Raw genomic sequence first — 15111 nt, forward strand, 5'->3', positions numbered from 1 at the left:
ATGATGATCCTGAATTCCTTTAGATTGTTTGTTTGTTTTGAACTTTTTATTTGAATGAGATCAGTTGTTGCTGCTTGGTTCACGTGTGTACTGCCGCTGTTTTGTAGCAGTGAGTTAAAGCTACAATTTTCAAGTGTGCTTAAAATTGAGAATAGAAGTATTTGAAAAGTAAAATCAGAAGGGATTATAGAGTAAATGTTCAAAGAGATTTGTTATCTCTTGGAGTGAGAAACAGCCTACAACTTTTTTTGAGAAAGTGAAATTTGGTATTTCTTTGAATACCCTTTAAGACATACAGTGGTATCTGAAAGCATTCACTTTGACCTTACCTCACCCTCACTTCTAATTCATATACTAAAGGTGTGTCAGTGAAGGCATCTGTCAATTTTTTTTCACCCTTTTTTAATTAAGGAAAGTTTAGCAGCTGAACAGAAATTATAGTAACTTAGAAATTCTGGCATTGTTAGTTATTCTAAATATAGCCTGCTACTTAATTTTGAATTCAGTGCACTAGTGTCCCTTTCAGGTGACCTTCAAGAGAGGGACATAGAGCCCTATGACCCTAAAAATGTATTAGCCTTCTGTCTTCTATATGATTATTTAAAATTTGTTTCAAGTGATCTTTATAAACAATGTGTATGCCTTTGTGCAAAGCGGAGTGCCGGTGTTGACTGTGCTGGTTTATACCATTTAGCACAGACATGTGAGTTAAAGGATTTTTGACTTGTGTCCTCAGTGCTAACCTGGGGACAGGTATGAGAATGAGTTGACTAGAGATAGTATTTTCTTTTCTTGCTACCTTAATTACCCAAAAGTAGTGGTAGCAGTTACTATTTAGGCACCTCAGAGGAGGAGGCAAGTTCAGTCTAGTCATGGCATCCTGTTGTAAACAAACACAGCATTACCTTGTGTGGTGCCCCTTAACTTGATCTGTCTTTCATCGAGCGATAGTTGGATTGCTTGTACTTTTACAGGGCCTTTTTATGTTGACCTAGAAAACATCTCGGTGTAGTATGGTTAAGCATACCTCCAAGCTACTAACTACTTTAGAAAACAGCTTGTCTAATCTGTGGGGGTTCTAGAATGCTGCTGGCTATAAACTTACAGTGAAGACAATGAGCAAGTATTTTTCATTTTTTAACCAGTCTTGCACTTCCTGGGTAAATTGCAACTGCAGAATAATGTATGATAAATGACTTCATTAGATTACAATTTTTTTTGAGCATAACAGAATTAATAAGAGTATAAAACTAGAATATGAGGTCTGTCATTGCTCAGTTTGACAGAAAGCATTTTCTCTGAAGTTCCTTTTTTAGGTGGTAGTTTGCTTTGACCCCCATAATGTTAAGGAGACCTTTTTGGAAGGATCATAAAAAATTAAAGATGGGTGCTAGTAACTGTTGATATAGAAGATGGATATTCTTTACCCGCTGTTTTATGTTAATGTTCATTCCAACTTATCCTAATAGGGTAGGTGCTTTTCAAAGAATAGTTATTTATCAGCTCCATAATCATTGAAGAAATTTCATGTTAAAATTAAAGACTCCTTACAGATTTTGTAGAATAACTTGAAACAAAACTTTATCATTTCAGTTGCTAAGCTTTGTTGGTTTTGGAATTTACAACCTCCTATTTCACTATACAGGCTTTCAGACACAACAGTTCTTGAATATGATGTAAAATTAGAATGCTAAAGTCAAGCAGAAATGGAATCCAATCTGTTCTTCCATATTTCTACTACAATCTTGTAATTTTATAGTTTGTTAGACAAATGACAGATTCTCTTTAAGATGTTTGTGCTATTAAAACTAGCATCTTAAAATAAAAAATTAGTAATGGTGCTGAATGGTGAAATAACATGTGTCTCAGAATCTGCTCTGAGGCGGGTTGGAATGACTGGGTCTTCCACAGATTCCAAGAATTCTAAGGCAGTGACTTTTCATATAGGGCCATGTAAGTAAATAATCGGTGTAGGTAATCCCCTGTGGTTTAGAAGGAGTGGTCATTAGAGCATAGCACATCAGGTTTCTTAAAAATCTTTTAATAGACCACCAGTGGTGAGGTGGGTTGTTCTGGAAAGTGGAATAGGCAGTTCCTCAGTTTTCATTAACTGATGAAAATTGAAAAAAACCTGAACAAAGTAGGGCTTTATGGAAAGATCTGTTTCTCAAAAGAAAGATGAAGCAATACGTAACTGTTGAAATGTTCTCTGTTACCTTGGGGAGCTAAATTTCTTAGTAGGTCTCTCTGCATAAAATGAAGTAAAACTTCATTCCATCTTATCCTGATGTTGATTCTAAAACCAAGGTCTTTCTTAAGTACTTAACACCTACGGAATATATTGAGCTGGGAATGCAGCACTTGAAGAGTCACTGTGTCCACCTTGCTTGTCAATTTATCTGAAACTTTGGAGGAAGAAGAATCTATCACCTTGTCAAATGTACTGGCAACTTACAGATGTGAACTGAAAGGCTGAGCACTGTTTTAGCCAACATCTGGTGACATCCCTACCTGTCAGAGTTGGAATATAAGCAGCACCATTATGCATGCTATGTGAGGAAAACATACCTCAAGTTTGAAACATAATTAGAATAAAATACATGTGTGTACACTGACCTGCTTATACATTTAACTCTGTGTTAGGTAAACTAGGAAAATGGGTATTTTTTGCTACTTAGAGGCCACATCTCTTTACAAAACCGTGGAGTTCTAATTATAAAACTAGACTTTTTAAAAAATCAAATAAATTCGTGCTGAATATAATGATTTTTAAAAAGGAGCTAAAAAAAATCTGGCCTAAGTTTTTAATTAAAATCTTCTCAGTGACACGCCTGTACTGGCATATTTTTTGATACTTTCAATGAATTATATCTTTATCTGCTGTGCCTACTGGGTGATTCCTTGGTGTAGTTGTATGCGTCACAACTCGGTGTGAAAATGGAGAACTACTCATTTCATGACCACCTGTTAATGATACTAAATGCTGCTTACACATGCTATTTATGTCAGCTGTATGAGAGCTATTTCTTCAGCTTCTGCAGTGCCTCACGAGATTGGCTTGCCTTCTGAGTGAAGCAGCTTTAGACTTTAGTGCCTCTTGATCATTTTTGCATTCCTTTGTTACCAAAATGCTACATAAATGCTTGTTCAAGACAGCAATGAACACAGTCTGTATGTACTAATGTGTGCTGGGCTGGTGTGTATTTGTGATGTCATGCACACAGTGATTCTTTTAGTCATGAAGATAATTCTCATTTCTGAGGCAAAACTACTTTCAAAAAATTTAGTTGAGGCTGTTGGGTTTACAGCTATAGTCTCAGATGAAGATTGTGTAACAATTAGAGGCTTCAGGGGCGACAGCTTTCCTGTTAACATCAGTTTTCTAATTTAACATGATTTGTCGACCTTTTCACACCACAGGGGGAGGACCCAGTATTCATTTTTACATAATACTTTTACATCAGACACACAAATGCCTTATTAAAGAACACAAGTGTTTGCTGGGAGGGTCAGAAATTGAATACAAATCTCATTCTGACTGTAGCTAATAGGTACACTTGATGCTAGCTTGCTGATATAATGCCAGTTTTCCAGAGCAGATGCCAACATTTAAAACAGAATGAAAACATATAGGCTGCCCATTGAGACTTACTAGTTAAGATGAGGTTTTCCATAAATGGTTTACTACTAGTGGATTGCCAGGTTTTAAGCTCTAGCCTCTTAAAAAGAAACTGTAAACAAGCTGTTAGACTTTTACCACTTCTGTAATGGAGTCTCTCGTTCAAACATAAAATGTATTGGCTGCCTGTGATAGCAGCTTCTTTACCTGCTCATGTCTGGTTATAAATCTATTTTTTAAATTATTATTGCAGAAAATGTGTACTGTTTCTATAGAAAAGCCAATATGGTGAAAGTTTGTTACAGCTTACTTGCATTCATGAGTTGAGTGTCTAGATGTCAGTTCCCTCTGCAGCTAAGTTTTGTGATTCAAGAATTCAGATGTACTTATTTTTCCCTTGAAATAAAAGATTCACTATTCTTTTCTCTATTTTAACTAACACTACCAATAGTAGATGTTGTATGACTATTGGTAGTCCTAGAAAGCCTGAAACAGTTCAGCACATCTTCATATGCAATGTCCTTCAACTTTTACAGGGCAAGAGGGATAGGAGATTGTTTTCACAATTGTCTAAATCAGAATTTTTCAGGGCATCAGGAGACAAGCAGTTGACAGAATACTTGCTCCAGCTGTTGACTTTGCAGCTCTGTAGCAAGGCTGAACTTGGTGACGTTTCTTGTTTGAGAGGATACTTCTTGAAGTCAATTGCATCTAGTGATTGAAGCTTGCTTTGTTGTAAACATGTAAGGATAAAAAGCTATTGCAGATTTTAAGTGGATGTCTCTCTTAGCTATATGTCTTACTTTTGATGTTGAACTGATGGCCTGTCCTGACAAGGGCTGTTTTCTGTAGACAAATGTTAGAATTGCCTCGGGTGTACCTGTCAGCCCCTTGGCTGTGTACAATCAAAACAATCATGTACTAGGAGGAACCTGTGCCCTGGAAACAGTTGGGGAACAGAATACACTGGGAAAGAATATAAGAACTGATTTAATCTGTGATCAGAGTATTTTCTGAGCTGCAGCTATATGACAAACAGTATATATTAGTGACTGGAATACTTAATTTGATATAATTCATAAACTGGAGCCTATTTGACAGCAACTCACAGCCACTAGCAGTTATACTAGCAGTGACTATTTTTTTTTACTACTTTTGTCTTATCGTGAAATTTAGAAGAAAATTTGAAAAATTTAGAAAATTGTTTCATGGGGTAGATTTTTCTGAAGAATCTTGGGTTTTTTCCACTTTATACTGTGTACCTTTTCCATTTTTAAATTAGTAAGGCATGTGAAAGAGAGAAAAAAAATCCTCACTGGATGAAAAATGTCATCATTACCAGTGATGGCAAATTCTCAGAGGAAATCTCGCTTTAGAAGCCTTTGGTAAAAGTTTTGTCAGCAAATAAAACAAGTTACCAATGGATATGGATGTAATGTGGAATGGTCTTGTGTTCATTTGGAGGGCACAGGTAACTACATCTTCCATGTTGTCCCCACCCAAGTGTTTTATGAATAAATCAATAAGCTCTTCATATTGCATATTTTTGATTTTGAAGCTCTGTGTGACTGTACAAAGAAAAAAGTATGCAGCCATATTTGGGGGTGTTTCTACAGCAATAATGCTTTTGCAATAGCATCTTACAGTTCCCAGCAGGACTGCATGATTTACTTATGTCAGCTCTACCAAGCTGCAAACTGGGACAATCCCAGTATTTCCAAAATCAGAGTTGTAGAAGAACTTGAGTGAGACATCTGTTAGTGCAGCATATATTACTGAAAGTGAGGAGGTTAAGTGTGTGCTATAATGGTTAGGTGTCATGCAGAAAAATGCCAGTTTACCTCAGCCTTCGCTAACAAGTGAAAATCGGATTTTGACCATTTGAAAGTTTCCCAGTTCTGCTTTTGTTTGTGTATATGTGATATGACTTGCCTCTGGTGGCCATTCACAAATGCTTTTAGTTCAATGTGGTTTTAAATTCTATACCCCAGATAGTATGTATGGAATGCATTTCATAATTTGAGGTGGAAGCTTTTGCTGGATGCCACTGCCTACTGTCTCTTCCTACGTTAGAACATGCTTTTCCAGATAGGTTTGTGTAGATGGTCCAAAGCTGTGGCCTTTTCTTGAGGGTCATTTTGGCTGTTTCAATTTGGCTTGGTTAAATAAAGGGGAAAAGTGTTAATGATAGTTGTACCATAATTCTTTATGCCTTATAGGAAGACTTTCAAGACTTATCCAAGTGGTGGCCCTTAGCACAGCAGTTTCATTCAAACTGGACAGGGTGCTTCTTTCCCAGGCTATCGCAAAATTAAGAGTACTACTACTTACTCTGCTGTCTTAAGACATAAAATAAGGGGAGAAATTACATTCATATAGCAAACAGTTTAAAAAACCCATTTCATGTTTTAACTCAGAATCAGAACTTAGGGTCTTCTTGAGGCTTCATTTTTACTGGTACCTAGGATCCTTCCTTATGTTACTCCTGACTGCTCTAAACATCACTGAATCTCTTTTGATTTGTTTATGGAATTGCTACATGCTGTAACATGTCAGTGATTCCAAAATGGGACAGAGCAGTATACAGGTTCGTCTCTAGAGTAAAGTTGGTTTAGCATTGAGGATTAAAATTTGCATTGAACACAAGACCAGATTTGCATTGACACAAGACCAGTAGCATATACTTTTTTACAGAAATAGACTTGAGAGAACATGCCAAGAACATGCATAAATGAGATGAGAATGATAGTCCATTTATTTAAAACTGAGTGCACAACCTGGTATGCAGGAAGGAGAGTCCCACCATATTTTTCTGGTCAGAACTTGAACACAGGATTGCTAACTGGAGCACAGACTGCACTGGGAGACTTGGGGAACCCTGCTCTCATGCATTAACTCAGGTCGCATGTGTAAAATTGGGAACAGTGTAGGTTAAAGTACCTTTTTTCTTCTAGTGGTATATTGCAAGAACTTTTTGGGAAGTGTGTTAATTTTTCCATTTCCTTCCCCTCACATAGCACAAATATTGACTACAGACCAAACGAGATGAATGAAATTTTCAGAGTTAAGGCTAACAGCAAAAGTAAGCTAGCGTAAAACTGCAGCAGGGTTAAAATTAATGGATGTTTATCTCTTACTGTGGAAAGAAAGAGGAGCATGTATGATAAAATTAGTCTCTATAGCCCATCTAAAAACAGCTGCCAGACAGCCACTGAAGGATAGCAAGCTGAAGTCCAGGATAAAAGGAAACAACTGGGACTAAAATGGTTGTTGCCAGAGGAAAGATTTTTACATGTATACCCTGATGACTGGTTTAGCATGGGTTCATTCTCTGTAGGTATCTCTCAGGGTTCGATCATATGTTTTATGTTTCTGACTAAGCTGTGCAAAATGGATCACAATCTTATCATGGTTTTAAGCCTAATGTAATCTGATTTTAAACAATACTGCCCCAGTACTCCCTGATCTTCCTTATGTTAGCAGCACAACCACGTTGCTTCTAAGTGGCACCAACTCTGTGAGATTTGATGAAGACACATAGGGAGTTTTAATTTTGCTCTTTAGCTGTCTTGGTGACCTAAGGCAATTCACCACATTGCTTCAGTGTCACTAGTGAAGCAAGTAAATCCTATGGGGAAGGGGAAAATGCAGATGTGCTGTGGTATAGCTTACCTTATGCTGTAAAACTTCATTATTAAGATTACAGATAAACTTACTGTTTTCAAGATGATTTTCAGTGCAGTAATTTCATTTTAGAGTAATAGAACTTGGCTGGGGGAAGAACTCAGAAATTTTCAAAGTTTTAAGTTGTTCAAGGATCATCTTTCACAGAGAAAAAATACTGTTTAGCACACCAAGCTGAATGGGAAGTAGTACAGTCAGTGAACTCTTGCAGTAAAAAAATCTCATTAGTTTGGCTGGAAAGATGCTAATGAGGATGACACAGAAAGCAATAAAATAGCATCACACTTCAGCTTAAATAATTTTAAATGTAAATGTCTTCCACAAGGTCAGAAGAGCTTGTGTTACAGAGGACATGTTTCTCTGGGCTTCTTCTGAGCAACGTTCTGGTAGTAACCTTACTTTGTCTATCCTGAAACAGATTTTTGAAGGCACTTTTCTGTTGTGTGTCAGGGAACTTCATGCAGTTACCTGTTTTCATTGTTAGGTGGCTGATGAGCTTTATACATGGGTGGTTGCATGGATTTTAGGATTTAAAAGGCTGAATAGAATATCGCTGCAGAAAATCCTCTGAGCTTATTATGCACTTTGGCTCATCCAGGTAAGTTTAGCATAAAGTAGAATATATAAGACTAGACAACCTAGTCTATTGAAGAACTAGATTAATTTATGTACTGCACATCGTAAACAGTATTGCAACAGACCTTTTTTCTTTTAAATTCCTAATTAAAAACTACTAAGGAATTGAATCAGACTTTCATTTATTTGATAAGCAAAAATCTCTTTATAGTATTTTCAGTATTTAATGCCTTTTTTTTTTTTATTGGGAAGATTGTGGTACATCAGTTAGTAAAATCCTAATGTGGTGTTGGGTGTAAATGTGCGGTAGAATTTTTGGGGTCCTTTTTTAATCCTTTTGTATGCATTCCGATGATTTTTCTCTAGTATGGTCATTATCATGGAAATTCCTGACAACTACTACAGCAAGAGCTGACTGCAAACACTGTAAATATTTTTAAATGTTTAAGGTTGGGCTTTTTTCAGAGGAACGGGAAGAAAAACATGTTGGTGTAATCAGCATTTCTGAATGAAGTTATCTTATTCTGTAGTCCTGTAAAAGCAATTTAAATTCCAATGAGCTCAATCCAGATAGTGATAGGACAAGGGGGAGTGGTTTTAAACTAAAAGAGAAGAGGAAGAATCTTTACTATGAGAGTGGTGAGGCACTGGTATAGGCAACCCAGAGAAGCTGTGGATCCCCCATCCCTGGAAGTGTTCAAGACCAGGTTGAATGGGGCCCTGAGCAACCTGATCTAGTGGGTGGCATCCCTGCCCACAGCAGGAGGGGTTGGAACTTCCAACCCAAGTTCATGTCTTAATCTCAGAGATATCTAAAAGAGTATTAAATTCACAAACATATTTACCTTGCTTCCTTTTCCAGCAAGACCTTTGTAAGTGAGGTTTTACTCACTTGCATTTGAATCCACATATTCAACCCCTTCGTGGGGCTCAGTATTTCTGCTTTGGCAGTTGCTACATGCAAATGTTAGATCTAGACATTACTGAGCATACATCATTAAAATATCAGGGAACAATTCCTCCCTTTCTTGTTATTTCAGCAATATATCCTGTAGTTGAATGATTGTATCATAGCATCAGCTCTTACAGTTGAGAGAAGTAAAAACCCACTCTTTTAAAATTCCCACTGTCTTTTTATTTTTTGCTTACAACAAAGTTAACTGCTGAATGCCACTCATCAGATGGTAAGAACACTGTCTAGCTTGAATTAATTTCTCTCTTTGGAATGCGGTGTATCCATGTTCTCTGGTATATACTAACACATTACTGTATTGTAATTATAATAGTGATTTTATGCCATTCATATAAACAGCTTCTGAAAGAATGGTTGGAAAAGGATCTGGAAAGTTGCAAAATTTAATATTAGAAGTTTTGCCCTTTGAACAGTGACCTCAATGGGATAAAAACTTCCATTTCCTCCACTGTAAAAATCAAGGCAAGTCAGTGTTGGGTAGCTGTGGACAGTCTTTACAGTTCTGTATGTCAAGAGTGACAACTGTTTGTGCATTAAAGGTTTTCTTGAATTCTCCTCTAGACAAATCTTACAGAAGTTTTTTTACATTACTGCAAACAAGACATTTTCAAGGTATCCTCACTTCCCATCTGTTATATAAAACTTAAATTGCAGTGGCAACTTTGCAATACACTTACAGATCCGGGACTTCATATATACTTATTGCAAAGTTTAATGCTCCCTTCAGTACTGGCACTTCAACACACATCTGTTTGAGTTATTTACAGGCTTATATAGCTGTTTTCCTTAATTCCAAGCATGCTGGTTTTGGTACTCAGCAAGTTGCAGGGAAAATTTTCACTGACCAAACAAGTCTCTTTTTTGAGTTTAGCTTACTGGTGCAAATTTTAAAGGTTTTGACTTAAAAAACAGGAAAATGTAGATCACTTCCTAAATGTTAAATTGACCACTGAAATGGAGTAGTTGTGCAAAAAGATTAATGAACTGTTCCTGCAGATTTTCCAGTCAAAGATTGGATGTTAGCAGGCTTCTGGCTGTCCTTTTTAATGAAGGAGTTCCCCAGTTAAAATTATAAATAATTTTAGAACAGCCTACTCCCACACAATTAGTGCATTTTGATTGTCCTGAAATAACAGAACTGGCTCCTTCATCAGCTATGCAATTTGTACCTCTACAGAAGTAACTAGCACCTGAACAGAAAACAGTGAAATTTTTAGAGCCCTTTTATTGTCACACATTCCTTCATTAGATCATATACAGCAGAGCAGCCTCAGTTGTACAAGGAGCCTTTTGCTTGTTGGAGTTCAGACTGAGAGAAGAATCTTTGGCCCTTCTTGGGAAGGTGGGAAGAGGAAGGAGATGTAATGTCAACTTTATAGTGCTTTAGTTGGAGCTAATGGTTTTGGACAGTGTGCTTCTGTCTTTGGTACAGTTCCTATCCCTGTGTTGACTGACATTAACAGCACAATTCAATTGTCCCATTCCAAGTTGCTGGTGGCATTTAAGGAGCATTAGTGTGCTCAGAACATCCACGTGGCACATGCAGAGTGAGAGCTGTGCTTGGAGCTGCCTGCTGGATACCACTAGGAATGTTCAAGGGCATTTTGCTTCGTGCCCTAGGTGGTATTCTCACTAGATGCCTATATGTAGGCACCAAATAATTCTGGCAGAAATGATTGTGAAGTGATCATACACTTGGTAATGCAAATGAAGCCTTTTTATAGTTTCTTCTTTTGCCAACTTTGAGAAACCAGCATGTGAAAATAGACATCTTTCAGTATAGGGAGAGTTAATTTGTGTTGCTATGACAGATTTGTAGTCTATATTTGGTCTTAGAACTAATATTCTGTCTTATAGATTAAATATATTTTTTACAGTAAGCATGCTGAATTCAAATGTTTCAATATAACATTTTCATCTTAGAAAAAATCATTTTTCTTCAACTACTTGTTTGTTTTAAGTTCTGAATTGGTTGCTGACCTTCTTTATAAACTTTTTCTGTTGTGAACATGTTCCAGACTATGAGATGAAAAATAAATAAAAAGCCCTTATCATATAATTATTTTATATAACTTGTGCTTAGATAGGTCTTACTATGAATCTGGAATTGAGATTTCCATATGTATTTAAGAACAGCTTTTAACCTGGACCAATGGAAATAATTTATTCTGTAACTGAGGTATCTAAACTAGTGGTTTCTGAAAAAAAAAATAGTATCCAATGATCAGATGGTTCTGATGATAGCTTTTCTTTTTCTCTTTTGATCTTTTCCACTGTAGTCTTCCCTCTGTTTCTACCTTTCCGTTTAAAAGAAATTTTCCATCTGAGGCTCTAAAGTTCCCTAGCTGAGGATTTTAAAAATGCCTTGCCTCTCTGAACTAAGCTTCCTCAAAATGCTGATTTACCTCATGATACTGGCAACATTCAGGGAATGTTAGTAGTCTGTGATTTGCACCTTCCCTTTTCTTGGATGAGGCATTCCTCATCGGGCAGCTGGACCACCTGCTGCTCTGTAGCCATTTGAGCAGCTCACATGGGAGTGGTTATCACAGAATCACAGAATATTCTGAGGAATATTGGAAGGGACCCACAAGGATCATCAAATCCAGCTCTTAAATGAACGACCTGTACAGGGATCAAACCCATGACCTCAGCATTATTAGCACTGTGCTCTGACCAACTGAGCTAATCTTACATCAGTCCAGGCAGTTCTTGGAAATGGGGAGAAGGGGAAATAGGGTAACTGCAAAGGCTCTTGGAAAGTGCTGATGGGTAGAGCTGGGCTTTTACAATGAAACGAGGTGTACACCCCATTACAGACATTATTTGTTGTGCTGGTGGTGATTTTACCTAGAGAGTAAAACATTGCTGTCTTTAGACTTCCTAAATTTTTGGAAGTCTGAAGTTGGAAGGAATTTTTGATACCCCATAGCGCTCTTATTTTAAGCTGCCTCATCAACTGGACCGCTGAACCAATGATAAAATATCAAAAGTTGTTACATACAGGATTCATAGAAAGTGACAGACATTGACTCCTGGTGTCACAGATTCAAGGCAACATTTTCCTCTATGGAATAAAACTTGTAACATAGTTAAGGTTATTCTGCAGCTGTGAACAGGAATTGTGGCTCAAATGCAGAGGAGGGGAAGGAAAGGTTAGTTCAGGGGTTTTTTGGGGTTTTTTTTTTCATATGTAGTATTCCAGTGAAAGGTCCTAGGCTGGAACTCTGCAAATGAAAATCTGTTGTCCATAGGCACCTAGTTCTTCCACTCACATAAGGAAGGACTTCAATTGTGGTAGAAGAGCTGGGCATCTTTGCAGGCACTTTGGCAAAGGTGATAAAGAGTAAAACAAGGGTTAGGGTTTTTGGAGGGATTTTAGGCTTATATTTCCCCAATTCTGGTTGAAAATGAGAGACTGGATGCAGGATCTTGAGCACATTTATCATTAGGGCAAGTCACCCTGTAGCAATGTTTTTACATTTGAATAGCAGTATTGGAAATAAAGACTTTAATTTGGTTTAATTGCTAAGTTTGTGTTGTTTCCTAACTCTGCTGTTACTTTACCTATTATCTTTGCTTCTCTCCCCTATTTGACATTCTTTTGGAAACTGACTACAAGGTAAATTCTTCTTTACTGAATTTTAATGCTTTTAAATTAATTTCTCTTGTTACAGGTCATCTGGGGGATTTTTTTAGTGATATGGTATATCACAGTTCTAGAGAAATAGTTTTCTAAACTCTCATTGCATATACTTTACCCAAAAAAGTCCCTCTGCAGGCATTGTTCACTACCTTTATAAAAGCTATAATTTTTTAGGGTAAAAAACCCAAAGTCTTCATAACTTCATTACATAGGTTGGTGGCTTGTAACGAAGTTATTATATTTATTTCAAAAGCTTGAATCTGTAAAACTAGAAGTATTTCAAAAGCAAATTCTTTTATAATTTCTGTTAAAGATGGAGGATGAAAGGTTTTTTCTGAAACAAATAAAACCTGAGTAATTTCAGATGTCCCCAAGAGGCTGTCCAATGTATCAGTCTTGAAACTTGGTATGTTGAAGACTGAAGTTGTTTTTATCAAATATTTAACATCCTAGAATTCTTTCTAAATGACCATTTTTGGAAATACTCGTTAATTTTTCCAATGTGCTCTTATTCTGTAATAGTTTATTCCATTTATAATCTGAAATCTTTTTGAAGGTGTATTGAAACACAGAATACCAAGAGATGGTGGTTGAAAGGTTTTTTCTGAAACAGATAATAAAACCTGAGTAATTTCAGATGTCCCCAAGAGGCTGTCCAATGTATCAGTCTTGAAACTTGGTATGTTGAAGACTGAAGTTGTTTTTATCAAATATTTAACATCCTAGAATTCTTTCTAAATGACCATTTTTGGAAATACTCGTTAATTTTTCCAATGTGCTCTTATTCTGTAATAGTTTATTCCATTTATAATCTGAAATCTTTTTGAAGGTGTATTGAAACACAGAATACCAAGAGATTTAAGTCATCTGTGGAGGACTATGTGATTTCATGGTACTTGACTGTGAAATGTGTATTTATCTATTTAGGTTCAAACAAAGAAGGAAGAAACTTTGCCACCATCACATAGTCAAAACATTCCAACTTTTTATTTTCCTCGAGGATGTCCTAAGGAAAAAGTGAATATAGATGCTGTGATTGCCAAAATTGAGAAAACTTTTTCTGAATTTCCAAATGAGAGGGCAACGTTAGAAGACATGGGTAAGGTTGCAAAGGTGAGAACTTGCTGGCCATCTTCTTTTTGTACTGTACTCCTATGGAAAGGAAAGAAATGAGTTCTGTGTGCTTGGTTTTCTTGTGTGTTTCCATCTCCCAAACATTAGTATTTAATGATATTCTACATTGTTGATAACACAGTTATGTGGAATTTTCTGCATTAACTGTCTATCAGATGACCTTAGTAAAAGACATAAAACATTAAAACAAAACTTTAACTACTTTTTTTGCTGCATAAACAACCAAATCTTAAAGAATAGCATTGTATGTTGTTCTCCATTCTGTATTGACCAAGAGAGTTAAGGCAAAAGCATTCCTAATATATGTTTTGTTTTTAGATGTTTACACAGGTTGGGGTTTTTTTTCTCATTCTGCTCAACCTCCATTGCAAAGACACTGGTAAAAGCAGCATGGTTTGGTAACTTGAAATTATAGCTCTCAAGATATTCCTGAAGAGATACTTTAGAGTTACGGCAGAGTGACAAAATACTTAGCTTAGAAAGCAGCAAATATTTTTAAACATCTGTGTAAATTTAAAGACAATAAGCTAGTTAAAATGAAGTTAATTTTCCATTTTGTTATATTGAATTAATGCTTGAAATCTCACTGCAAGTCATGGTCTTGCTAATGAGTCTCAGGTTCTCATCCACATTCCTGTCACTTTGTCCAGGGTCTAGAAAATAGAAACTGTGACTGCTCACAATAGCAGGACTGGGGGTTTGCCTCACCAAAACTTCTTTACTGCTAAGCTGAATGATAGGATCCCTGTCTTCCACAGGTCCTTCCAACATAGAAGTGAGGAGGTGGGGAAGAGACCCTTCTCTCTCAGCAAGGAAGCTGAAAGGGTCTAGTCCCCTGTAATTCAGTGATGAAAGACACCTTCCTGAAGAATACTGTCTGGGCACAGTATTCATCAAAAAATTATTTTATTTGTTTGAAGTACTAGTTAAGCTATTACATGAGAAGTAATGGTACTTTTGCTCCAGTCACCTTACACATTATTACACATTACACAGTATTCACAGTGTTTTTGGAGATCCTTGGGGATGCCAGCATGTGTGACTGCTCCCACCTGGAGTCAGTTTTAGGCAGATTGGGCTCTTGGCTGTTAGGGCCACGGACACTTGGGATTTAGGTGCATGTGGTCACACTGGAGTTGGGAATGTGTAGCTATTGAGTACCCTAAAGCAAGATACTGCTGCTCAGGGCAGGCTGGCCTGCTACTTCCAACTGGATAGAGGATGTGCCATGCACGTGCAAAGGATGCAGATGAGTTGAGCCATCCTCTGAGACAGACACATGTCAATTTGCTAGTTCAGAAGGTCTGTAAGTGTGCTGTCTTGAGCTTAGCTTAAAGATATCCAGCTCTTGAGCAGAGCTTAAGATGGGCTCTGTTCAGCTGCTTGGAGCATGGATAGACAGACACATGACTCACTGCATTAGTCTGTTAGGAATGCTACAAGTTGCCCTGTGTTTTGCTCTCCACTTTTGGATTTCAG

General features: G+C 37.0%; 1 protein-coding gene across 3 annotated transcripts in view; it reads left to right on the top strand.

Moving 5' to 3' along the window:
- The window catches only part of PPP2R3B (protein phosphatase 2 regulatory subunit B''beta), a 45679-nt gene that overhangs the window by 15597 nt on the left and 14971 nt on the right, over window positions 1-15111 (top strand). For all 3 annotated transcript variants that reach the window (XM_041422159.1, XM_041422160.1, XM_041422161.1), the window contains one exon: window positions 13426-13611. In XM_041422159.1, the coding sequence (XP_041278093.1) occupies window positions 13426-13611 (186 nt within the window). The remainder of the gene's footprint in view (window positions 1-13425; window positions 13612-15111) is intronic.

The sequence above is a fragment of the Onychostruthus taczanowskii genome, unplaced genomic scaffold (assembly GCF_017590055.1).
Source record: "Onychostruthus taczanowskii isolate IOZ18803 unplaced genomic scaffold, ASM1759005v1 scaffold71, whole genome shotgun sequence".
NCBI lineage: Eukaryota > Metazoa > Chordata > Aves > Passeriformes > Passeridae > Onychostruthus > Onychostruthus taczanowskii.